The 13,013-nt window shown below is 37.7% G+C and overlaps 1 protein-coding gene across 6 annotated transcripts in view; it reads left to right on the top strand.

Annotated features, from left to right (window-relative positions):
• Bdnf (brain derived neurotrophic factor) overlaps positions 1-6,890 on the top strand; it is a 54,190-nt gene extending 47,300 nt beyond the window's left edge. For all 6 annotated transcript variants that reach the window (XM_070032690.1, XM_070032691.1, XM_070032692.1 and 3 more), the window contains exon 2: positions 5,769-6,890. In XM_070032690.1, coding sequence (XP_069888791.1) covers positions 5,769-6,533 — 765 coding nt within the window. In that variant the 3' untranslated portion in view covers positions 6,534-6,890. The remainder of the gene's footprint in view (positions 1-5,768) is intronic.
• The last annotated feature ends 6,123 nt before the right edge of the window (positions 6,891-13,013 follow it).

Raw genomic sequence — 13,013 nt, forward strand, 5'->3', positions numbered from 1 at the left:
ACTAGGAACAATTTTTTTAATATTTTCTTTTTAAATTTATGAATTTCAATTTTATCATTATTTGGCTCCCCTTTTGATAGAGATGTGGTTGTAATATATATAAATGTGTGCAAAGCTATCCCTTGGAAACTCCATTCTCTGAAATGCCATTGAGTAGAGTAAAAACTTAAAATTGAAGGTTTTCAGAGATCATAATTGTGCTAGTTTCACATTGCTAGAACAAAATGCCCAAGAAGAACAACCTGAAAGATAAAAACTTATTATGTGGGCTCCTATTTTCAGAGATTCGAGTCCGTGATTGGTTTGCTCCATTACTTCTAGGCCTGTAGAGAGGCAGAACGCCATGGCAACAGAAGGTCTAGTAGAGTGGAGAAGGTGGCTCTCGAAGTAGCCAGGAAGGAAGGGGAAGAGAGAGAAGAAGAGGAAGGAAATGGAAGGAAGGAGGGAACAATTGAGAAACTTTGGATCCACTTTCAGAGCAAGCCCTCAGGGACCTGCATCTTTCAACGAGGGCCCTTCTCCTACTGTTTGCAACATGTCTCAATAGTCTGTTCAGTCCAATTGTATCAATGGATTAAATATTGATGAGATCAGAGTCCTCATGGACAATTACTTCCAGAAAGCCTATCTCTGAGCATAACTGGAGCGGAGAACAAGCATTCAACATATGAGTTCTTAAAGGGTATTTTTGATTCAAGCCATAACAAAGTAGTATCTTAGTGTTACCTTTAACAAATTGGCCCCTGTTGCTATTTTATAAGCTCCCTCATTGTCCTAGCTTCTCTCTTCCTGCAATTAATAGTCTGAAACTGACAATTATCTTCTAGTGGTAAAAGCTTAGACCAGAGACAGGTAACCTATTAGCTTTGTGACATTTGACAGGTTATTTAAACTTTCTGAAGTGTAATTGCTTCATCCATGTAATGGGGATTATATTACCTGTCCTGTTACTTGTAGCCATCAAATTAGTTAATGCTTGGGAATGTTCTATAGTCTTTCTGACAAATGCAAGTTATTGCTGCAATGTAGCAGGATAAGCATGCTATCTAAAGGTACTCTTTAGCTGAGTGTTTAGGACTTGTGGCCTCAGACTTCAAAATAAACTTTATTTCAATCCTCTTGGTTATCTTTTCAGTATTATGTACTTAGAGCAGGACTATGAAAATCTTCCTAACATTTATAGACATGGTTAGTTTGTTGTTAAACCTAAGAGAAAAATTAGGCAGTTACCAATAGATTTGTTTAGTATAAATAGGCATAAACTTACGATTTACTTAGCAGCATTTCGCATCTCCTTTTCCTTTTGCATATCAATTCATCTCAAGGTTAAAAATGTGAGAATCATCATGGAAGCTGTGTTAGTTTCTTGTCCCTGTGACATAGAACTTAAAAGGAGGAAACACTTTATTTTGATTCACTGTTTCAGTCTATGGTTAGCTAGCTCCATAGAGAAAGACCTTGATGGAGGAAAGCTGCTCACTTCATGACACCAGGAAGCAAAGAGAAGAGAGAGGAAGAGGCCAAGGACAAGACACCATCAAAGCCATACCCCCAGTGACCTACTTTCTCTAGCCAGACCCTACCTCCCAAAGTTTCCAACACCTCCTAAAATAGCAACACTAGCTGAAGACTAAGCTTTCAATACACGAGCCTTTAGAAAATATTATATATTCAAGCATAACAGAAATTCTTTATTCAACCTTTTATGATTGCCTAAATATAAACTTGCTTATTGAACAGTTTCTAACAATAAGAAAAAGATTTAAAAGACTAAAAATAATCCAGATTTTGCTATTATTTGTATTAATCCATGTTTTTTTCTCTAGTCTCCCATCAATGGATTCACTGGAAACAGAGCTACATAAAACATAGTAGGAGAGTTCGAATATTTTAGTGTTATTTGTTCTTTAACATTCAAGTAAAAATTTTATCCCATTAGAAGAAATCAAGAACTTGTTTTTGGCCAATACTTGTCATCTGTTAGTTAAATTCCTTAGAGTTCATAATTTGATATTAGTACACTAATCAATAATTTACTCAAGAATTTCAATGTGTTCACAGATGACTTCCAAAAGAAAAGGTTTCTTATAAAAATTGTGTCAATGACCTCTTTTCTTTTGGTTTCATAAAGCTATTAGTAAGTTTTTATTGAATACTACGAGTAATTTTTCTGTGTTAAACTTATGGGTGTTATGGTATGATCCATTTCCTTAGAAATCTTAATTCTGAGAAATGATCATAATTAGAAAATATCATTAGCAACAGTCAAATTGGGAATGGAATTCTAAATAAGATAGTATTGTATAATTTTAGAGGAGAAAGTAATTAGAGAAGGTTGCATGTATGATATGATGCTTACGAGGGCTGTGAAAAATGCCCAGCTGGAAGAGATACATGTAAGCATGGAGAAAGACAGCTGCCAGAATAGTATAATAAATTACTTCTTAGCACTAATACATAGAAGGCTTCAAGGATCTGGCCCTGTTAGAGAACAGTTGATAGCATTTTGAACAATATTAGCACAGTGGGATAAGGCCAGAGTTTTGGAGGTATAGAATAACAGATAGAGGCGATTAACTTTGATCTGAAGGAATCAAACAGCCAATACAAGTATTTATGTAAGAGAATAAGTTGAACATATTTATTTTACCTCAGATAGAACAGGAACGATATCCAATTCAACAAGAAGATAACTGTAGACAAAAAATGAGATGGTAAGGATTCAGCCAAGATGGTGGCAGTGGGGTGAAAAAAAAAGTGATAGGAGAAATATTGTAAAAGAAAAATTTTTTAGTAGAATATCTTTACTAAGTTACCTCAAAGGCTATGCAAGAAGTGTACAGTCAAACCCCATTCTAAAATTTCTAAGAAACACCAGGATTAACTAAAATGTCGGGAAACCGTTGTTAAAAAGCAAAACCCTTGTTTTGACAGAAGGTATTGACTTTACTTTTAATCCGCTTATCTCAAATAGGCCAACAGAATTTCAGAGGTGCCACTCAGAGGGCAGCTCTGGAGGTATGGAGGTGGACTTCATCATCATTTAGTTAATTACTGAATCTGTGCTTGTGTTCAGCTTTGACTGATACCCATGTGTGGACTTTAATTAATGCCAAGTAATATTTACCCAGATGCCAGTTGTGCCTTTGGAATATTTGCATGGGGAACTGATGAGAAAATGATACAAAGCATTAATTGCTTTTTCTAAGTAGTACTTCAAGTCAAGTATATAAAGAGGTCTCAGTGAAAGACTCATTACTGTAGTAGCGATAATAAAACAATTTCCTAACTCTGCCTTAAAAGGCTTCAAGGCCTCCAGGCATTTTAAGCAATTTCTGTGAACACCTAGTGAATATGTACTTCAAGCTTACATTTCGTTAATTCTAAAGCTCATTTTTTCCTATTTTAATTGTTTTTTTTTCATATTTTAACATTTCTCAAATTGGCTTGTGTCTCCCAGGTGATGCCACTTTGTTATTTTTGGCTAACTAGTCATGACGGGGATGCTGTTGTCTGTACCAGTTCCCTTTCCTTTTCTGCTTTATGCATGCACAAAAGTTACCTAGGAAAAAATGTGTCCAAATAAATCTAAAACAATGCTCTGTGTAAGTATACAGTAAAGTTTTAAGTAAAGAAGGCCATATTGCCTGCAGTTTTGTTTGGGTGGTACATAAATGGTTGAGTTTTTAAGTAATGGTAACTTACAATTGATGAAATAGGGTATTGAAATAGTCAACCATGACAAACCTACACCAGTGTAATACAGAGGAATGAAGCATTTTAAATTTGCATTCTTTCATCCACCTCAATTGGAGGAGCCCCTGGGGTGGTTTAATTTGGATTGGGAATATGAGAAGAAAGAGTTTTCATTCAGTAGTGTAACTACCATCTACCCAGAATAGAAACCTCCTCGGAGAATCCATTTCTCTGATGATGCAGAATCCAAAAGATTCACAAAACTTTAGGTATAAGCAGAATGAATGTATGCATTTCACGCAAACCAGTTTTCTCTTCCTAATCTTAGACCACTGTGTAAACCGTGCTTTCCTGAGCTTGCTCACTATTCTGCATAGTAACTTTGAATCTATAGGGAAATGTTATATTTAGGAATGATATTGAAATGTCCCTGAGTGGTAGAAAGTGCTATATCTTTCCAGAGTGGATAATAGAAACCCTGGGTTTTTAGTACCAGAGTTTTCAGCCGTTTTTGCACTGTGACATATTGGCTTGGAGGTAGGTTGCCTAGGTGGCTCTGTAGAGGCAAATCGAGGACAGAAACTAAGTCTCATTTCCTGTGGATTTACACAGCCTTAGTGATTGGAGTGTGTGTCTTTTTTAAGTCTGTGCTCCAGAACATAATGTTCTGTATCAGGGCTGGGGGCAGCTTCTCTGTACCACTGAGGGATGCAGGTAAGTGATTCTGAAGTCTTCCGCCACCTGACGATAACCTTGGGTTGGTCCATAGGTATGGTATGTTTCTATTTTATTTATTCACTCTAATTGGCTTCTTGGAGCATGCTAATAGACGTAAAGCCAGATTCTGAGTATAGTAACCCTCTGGCAAACAGGAAGAGATTAATTTTGTGGTGTGCTGTTAAGGGACTTCCCAGAAAACTTCAAAAAGCACAGAAAGAAGCACTAGCTGCTCATCCTTTTAAAAGTTTGATAAACTCAGAGTCGCATGCACATGGACATACACATACATTCATAAACACTTGTATACACACACACACACACACACACACACACACACACAAACACACACACACACACAAAATCTGTCCAGAAAAAGCCAAAGGCTGAGGGACTTCACAGTGTATGTGGAGAACAATGTGAAGTGTGCATATGGGAGGTATTTGAAATTGATTAAATGCCTTCAATGCCTTCTTAACACTGACTTTTCCAGTTTTCTTCTAGCCAGATACATTGTTTTCATGACATCAGCCTCAGGCATAGACACATCATTAAAATGAACCTATAGAAAATGATTTCTGTTTGGAAATAAGTACAACATTTTTTTTTTCAGTCATGACCACCCAGGTGTAGTAAAAAGAACACTGGGGTTAGGAGCTTGCGTACTAATATAAACTCTGTTCATGACAGAAGACAAGTCCTATATGGTCTTTGGTTTCTTTATGTAAAACATGGTGGCCCCATGAAATTGCCTTTCTTCTTTGTTATAATAGATTATCTCTAGGGGAGAGAAAAGTGTCAACGTGAAGGCTTCTTACAGCTTTTGGCTGTTATTCTAGACATCCCTTAGCTCAAAAGACCCACCAAATCCCTCAGGCCACTCTATTTTTGTCTCATACGCTAGCAAAGGACCATAGAACTAAGGGAGGAAAAAATTCCTACTACACTTGCAATTGTTGCTTAGTAACATTTCTGATTTTGTGTTTCTCATGACAGCCTGAGTGGAGATCATTAAAAATTAAACTTACAAAGCTGTTAAAATGGGAGAAAGGAGGGGAAATGAAGCCACCCCCCCCCCCCACCTTGCTTAGAAGACATTTAATCTCAGGTTTATATGCTAAGTCTCAGGGAAAACACTGGATGTCTCTGGTTTATATTAAACCCCATAGAGCCCACTGCTGACATTGATTTGTGTATAGTACAGCTGGAGTTGATCACCAAGACGTTTAAAAAAAAAATCACCAAAAACCTTGACCCCACAGAATGGTCTGAATTGCAATCAGATGGGCCACATGGTATTGCGGCGAAGGAATCTGCTAACCAGTTTGGCCTCTTTCTCTGCTTTCTCCCTGCAGTTCCACCAGGTGAGAAGAGTGATGACCATCCTTTTCCTTACTATGGTTATTTCATACTTCGGTTGCATGAAGGCTGCCCCCATGAAAGAAGCCAACCTCCGAGGACAAGGCGGCTTGGCCTATCCGGGTGTGCGGACCCATGGGACTCTGGAGAGCGTGAATGGGCCCCAGGCAGGTTCACGCGGCCTGACGTCACTGGCTGACACCTTCGAACACGTCATCGAAGAGCTGTTGGATGAGGACCAGAAAATCCCACCCAAGGAAGAGAACAGCAAGGACGCGGACTTGTACACTTCCAGGGTGATGCTCAGTAGTCAAGTGCCTTTGGAGCCTCCTCTTCTCTTTCTGCTTGAGGAATACAAAAATTACCTGGATGCTGCAAATATGTCCATGCGGGTGCGGCGCCACTCCGACCCTGCCCGCCGTGGGGAGCTGAGCGTGTGTGACAGTATCAGCGAGTGGGTGACCGCGGCGGACAAAAAGACTGCAGTGGACATGTCGGGTGGGACTGTCACGGTCCTGGAGAAGGTCCCCGTATCCAAAGGCCAACTGAAGCAATACTTCTACGAGACCAAGTGCAATCCCATGGGCTACACGAAAGAAGGCTGCAGGGGCATAGACAAAAGGCACTGGAACTCTCAGTGCCGAACTACCCAATCCTACGTGCGGGCCCTCACCATGGATAGCAAAAAGCGGATTGGCTGGCGGTTCATAAGGATAGACACTTCCTGTGTATGTACATTGACCATTAAAAGGGGAAGATAGTGGATTTATGTTGTATAGATTATATTGAGACGGAAATTATCTATTTGTATATATACATAACAGGGTAAATTATTCAGTTAAGAAAAAAATAATTTTATGAACTGCATGTATAAATGAAGTTTATACACTACAGTGGTTCGACAACCTATTTATTGGACCTATCCATGACCAGAACGTAAACAGTCATCTGCGCACAACTTTAAAAAAAAAAAATCTGCATTACATTCCTCGATAATGTTGTGGTTTGTTGCCAAGAATTGAAAACTTTAAAAAAAAAGTCTAAAAAAATGATAATAATAAATTGCATGCTGCTTTAATTGTGAATTGATAATAAACTGTCCTCTTTCAGAAAACAGACAAAAAAAAAAACAGAAACAAAAAATTGAAACCAAAACATTCCGTTTACATTTTAGACAGTAAGTATCTTCGTTCTTGTTAGTACTCTGTTTTACTGCTTTTAACTTCTGATAGCGTTGGAATTAAAACAATGTCAAGGTGCTGTTGTCATTGCTTTACTGGTTTAGGGAATGGGGGATGGGAGGGTTATATTTTTGTTTGTTTTGTGTTTTTATTTTGTTTGTTTGTTTGTTTTGTTTTTTTTCAGTTCTCACAAGGAATAGGGATGGAGAAAGAATTCCTTCGGTATCTATTTTGGTTGACAAATAGATACTTTTGTTTGTTGTAAAAGATGTTTGCAATATCAGTCAGATGACTGGAAAGTGAATACAAATTAAGGCAATTGAATAAAGAGCTCACACTCCACTTCCCAGGATGCATTTCCCAGGTACCTCTGCTCACCCTTGGGTGTGGGTCAGGGACAGCTGCGAATATCAGAAAGATCTGCATTTGCTCAGAGCACAGTCTTTCCCTCCCTCCCCCTCTGGTTGCCCTCTCTATTTTGTTTTATTTTGAGGAGAAAAATTAGTTACGTGCTCTGAAATCTTTTACCACTGCTGTGCTCAAATTGTGTCATGGCATGGAATGACACTATGGAAATCAGTGACTTTTTTTTTTTGAACAATAAGAAATAACCCAAAAATAAAGACTTTTTTTTTTAATGAGGGTAAACATTTGAGTAAATCATTGGTAATGCTAAAAAAAAAATCTTGGTAAGGTTTACTGATGTCTTGCAAGTGATCAGAGCAGGATCAGAGAAATGAAACTGAACCAGCCCTATGGAGGCTGAGGGGAGCTGACAGATCATTTTCTGGCAGTGCAGGAAGAATTTCTCAGGGCCTAGCTTGATGTCTAGGTAGAGATGGGAAATGGTTCTTGAGACATTCCAAAGGGAAAGCCTTAGGAGACCCCTTACAGTTGGCTCTAGAATGACATGTGTCAAGTTGCTTGGACTTTGTGCTTTAAGTGCCTACATTATCTAACTGTGCTCAAGAGGTTCTCTACTGGAGAACCATGCTCAAGCTGATTTATGTTCTCCATCCCATTGCTGGATCCAGTGTGCAAAAAGTCAGATTAGCCCAAAGTATGGTCTGGAGCCAAGTGTAGCATTTATGATCATGAGATTGGTACACTGAGGTAGATGTTTGCTACAAGAACACTTACTTGCTTTTAAGCTAAATTTGAGGAAACCAGGGTTTTAATCTTTTGAGAACTTTTGGTAGAAAGAAAGAGAACAGGAAAAGGCCCCAAAACTCAGGCTAAACAATGAAGGCCTGATAGGTTAAAAATCTTGTCCAGAGACAAAGTTTGGGAACGTGCCTTGCTCCATAGAAGAGATCAGGACAGATTTCCCCAGTGAAGGCCACAGCACTATCGTGTCCATTTTGTCTGTTGATGGAGAGGGTCCCTGCTATACTTCTGCTGTTTGGGATTGCGAGAAGTTAAATTGGGGGAAAATGGACCGACCCAGTGAAAATTGTGCTAAGGTCATTTACTTATCCAACCCACTTCCATATTTGAAAGGGTAGGGGTTACTACCTGAACTTGAATATCAGAAAAGGCTACATGCAATTGCTGCATCTTGGTAGGGTAAGAGCAAAAGAGTATGTCCACCGTGACTCAGGGAGTGAAGATACCATCAGCAAATAATTTGTTTGTTCAGTGTTTCCTTTTGAACTAGCCTGTCTTTTACCATACCAACTTGAATACCTGTCTTTAAAAGAAAGACTTTTTGCAGTATAGATTTGTGTGTGTGTGTGTGTGTGTGTGTGTGTGTGTGTGTGGCATTTTGACAATATTATCTTTGTAATTATTTTTAATCTGTAAGGAAAGCATAGAATATCTGCTGAATATTAACTTTTCACAGCTTCTTTTGGAGGGACAGCAGAGAAAGAATAGAAAGGAAGGAAGGAAGGAAGGAAGGAAGGAAGGAAGGAAGGAAGGAAGGAAGGAAGGAAGGAAGGAAGGAAGGGAGGGAGGAAGGAAGGAAGGAAAGAAGAGAGGGAGGGAGGGAGGGAGAAAGGGAGGGAAGGAAGAAAGGGAAAGGAAGAAAAGGAAAGGAAGGAAAGAAAAATAGAAAGAAAGAAAGAAAGAAAGAAAGAAAGAAAGAAAGAAAGAAAGAAAGAAAGAAAGAAGAAAGAAAGAAGGAAAGAAAGAAAAAACAACAACAGCAAAATAAAAGTCCCTATCACAATCTGAAAGTATGGCAAGGGTCAGATCTGTTAAGAGTTTTGCAGGAGACATTCAGCAATTGTGTGGTCAGCGGCTCTCTCTTACCCAATAAGATACATCACAGTCACATGCTTGGTGGTTTATGTTGATCTAAGATTTATTTTGTTAAAATCTCTCTGTGTTGCTATTTGTTCTCGTTCTGTTCTGTTTCGTTTTTAAAGTCTTGCTGTGGTCTCTGTGGCAGAAGTGTTTCATGCATGGCAGCAGACCTGTTGCTTTTTTTTTTATAGTGATTCCCATTGAAAATGTAAGTAAATGTCTGTGGCCTTGTTCTCTCTATGGTAAAGATATTATTCACCATGTAAAACAAGAAAAAATATTTATTGTATTTTAGTATATTTATATAATTATGTTATTGAAAAAATTGGCATTAAAACGTAACCGCATCAGAAGCCTATTGTAAATATAAGTTCTATTTAAGTGTACCAATTAACATATAATATATGTTTTAAATATAGAATTTTTAATGTTTTTAAATATATTTTCAAAGTACATAAAATCTGGGGGTTCTGGGTTTTTTCTCTTCACTATAAAATGAACATGAGAACGTGTTTTATTATAAATACGTGTGTTCCTTGCTTTAAAGATTAACCTGATTAGCAGTAGCAGTTAACCATCCTCCAGAGAGGATGCTTATCCAAGTATGGGGAGGCCAATCCTGCAGTCTGGAGCTTCTGAGAAGCTCTAGGATTGGGCCTGTCTTCTGCAGTGCCAGAGAGGAGTGTCATTTTCTAGGACACTTGAAAGTTTTCCCCTTTGAAGTGATAATACTTTCATCAAATACCAAACCATGTATCCTAGCAACATCAGGATCCATGAATCAGGGCTGGCTGTCTCTATTTGATTATAAAATAACTGTTAAAAAAATCAAAGTAAGCTTAGTTAGGGATAATGAAAATAAATTGGCTCAAATTTAGAAAGTCAATGACTTAAAAAATAAAAACATAGAAATTCAATATTTGGAGACAGGTCATGTACTCTTGGTTTGGAAAGGATGGCATTTGCGCTATGTATTTGTATCCATTGCACTGATTTAATTTTTGTACGTGGAGCACACAGATTTTGTATCATAGCATCCATGATCTAACAGATTGCTAGGATTTCTAAAAAGATTTGCTTCCGTGATGGCTGCCAAGCCGCTGGGTAATTTAGTTAAAGTGTTTAAAGTTATCAGTAAATCTTAGGGAAATAAATGGAAGGGTTTTAAATTAGAGAAAGGGCCATTAAGGAAAAAAAGCATCTGTTCCTACTCTCCAGACTACCCATTTAACACTGACAACCCATCCCAGAACGTGGTGAACTATATCTGTGTGATGTATCATTTCTATTTCAAACATACACACATGGTTTCCTCTGTATTGTCTTATAAATAAGGATCAGGAAAGTCATAACAAACATTGACGTGTGTTGTATATAGGGAAGAACAGATCAGATGAGATGAATTACTCTATTCTAATCTGTCCAGTCCATTTGCAGAGTGTATTAAACTCTATGAGAAACCCTCGGCTGTCAGTCAGGACAGCTCAGCAATGGAATTAGAACTTTGGTATATTTCAGGCTTACCCAATTTTCATAGCTGATGAAAACTAAAATATTTTCTGACAGGGTTGAGTAATAAGAAATGAGAATTAAGTGTGACATCTAAATTACTTAAAGCTGGGCTGAGAATGTGGCTCAAGTGATAGAGTGCCTGCCTGGCAGATGCAAGGCTTTATATCCAAACCCAGTATCCTCCCTGAGTTCAAACCCCACTATTCTCTCACCCCCCTAAAAGTATTTCAGGGAGTTTGATACATATGAAGAAATCTTCCTTAGAAGGGAAACTCAGAGAAAACATAACAATAACAAAAATGAAGGTATCAACTAAATTAAGAATTAACAAGTAACCATTTTGTACTGAGTTCATTGGGTAAGCACTTAAACATTAGAATCTTGGAAATATCTCAAATCATTGACCTTTCCACCATTTCAGTATGACCTCTGTGGTCATCAGATATGTCTGTGAAGTTTTTTTGTATTAGCTATACTAATTTTATGAATAATATAAGTGGTGATTTAAGTCTTAGAATGAATTATTTAAAAGTATAATTTATTCAACTTAATTACCAGATTCTAGAGAAAATATCAAATACCTTCTAATTCACAATAGACAACTTCAGATCCTACTTGTTTCAGCCAGAATTCCCAACAGCATTAAAGTTTATCCATCTTTCTCTAACTTATTCTAACCTCAAGACTGTTCTATGGTCAGTTCAAGTGAAATGCATTTTTGCATTGTTGGTAAGCCATGAAGTAGAACAAGGAACAATGTATTGAACCAAACAAATATAGATAAAGGCTTTTAGCCTACAGAGAATCATCCATGCATTTTTAAAAATCCAAACTCAAATTAGTATTTGATAGAACCTGGGCCATTCTTTCAGATGTTGGTTAGTTGTTGCTTCAAAGGTTGGGTTGAGAATGAGGGGTGGCAGAAAGAATGGTATAGTAACTAGAATGACCACAACCTCTTGATACCAGCCTCATTCATGGACAATCCAGCTAGAAAACACCGAAAATCAAAATTTGTTCACTCAATTCCAGCTACTATTCTTTATTAGGAAAAAAATGCAACTGCTTCTTTTTTTTTTTGATATGTGATTGGCAGTATTAAGTCACCTCAATATTAAAAGAAAAATACTGTAGTCTCTATCATATATCTCTCACCAACTAAAAGCTATTTATATGGTGTAATGTAGTATTTCCTAGGCTTTTACCTTTTGGAATTTTATAAGCACAGACCACCTGCTCGGTTTCTCAAACCTGACTGCTTTTCTGAATAATAGCTATCATATGTGCTTGGTAAGGGTAGTAGTCATGGAATTGCAAAGACTCATCTCCCAATTAATAAATCTCATTACACACACACTAAGCAAGACCTTTGCATCCATCATGTATTTATGTACTTTCATCTGGCAAAACAAAGGTGAGTTTCCCTTGGAAAAGGGAATCTGCTGTATTGAAAAAAAATGTCATACAAAATGCTGTAATAATGACATGGCATGTTAAATGACCAAGCAGTGTTGGGTGAAATACTCAACCTAAAGTATGCACTCTTACCTTTAGAAAGGAGAGATGTTTGTGTAGTGTACTGTCTACTCTCTCAAATGTGTTTTCTGTTCAAAAACAAAATCAAACCAGGAGCTGGTCTATATACATTAACTGAACCCAAGAGAAATATTTTGTCTAGATTAAGAGTTCATATTCTAGGAAAATCAGGATCAAGTATTACAGTGCACATCCAAATTTATTTCATCAGGCTACATATCCCATTGAGCCCAACACTGTATAATAGTTTCATATCAAAAGACCAAAAGGGGAAATCAAGACGTAACAAAAACCTTAAGCATCAAGCAATGTTTCCTTGGAGGATTAGTAACATTCTGCTTGTCTCTCAAGATCAACTCAGTGAATCTCAAAGGATGGCCTCTAAGCAGTAGTAGCAGCACCTCTGGTTAAGCACCTTCATAGACTTATATAATCAGAAGCTGTGGGAATAGGGCTCAGCAATCTGCTCTTTTCAAGTCCTCCCCTACCAGGTGTTTCTGTTCACTTTAGAATTACCAAGGGGGACAAAAAGACAACTGTCTTCCACAAAGTATTCTAGGTAGGAAGCTGGCAAAATCCAAGAATTTGAAATTGAGTTCCAATCATTGCCACAACACTACTTTTTTTGCATAGTGCTCTAACATCACCACTGAAACATCTAGATTTCTATTTCCTATAACAGGAGCAATCCTCGCTCAGAGGTGGAGCAGTTCTTCGTGTTGCACTGATCATTTTAAAGGGAGCATGGACATGTGTGCCAGAAAG

This window comes from Dipodomys merriami, unplaced genomic scaffold (genome assembly GCF_024711535.1).
Source record: "Dipodomys merriami isolate MVZ:Mamm:240054 unplaced genomic scaffold, mDipMer1.0.p SCAF_21, whole genome shotgun sequence".
NCBI classification, from domain to species: domain Eukaryota; kingdom Metazoa; phylum Chordata; class Mammalia; order Rodentia; family Heteromyidae; genus Dipodomys; species Dipodomys merriami.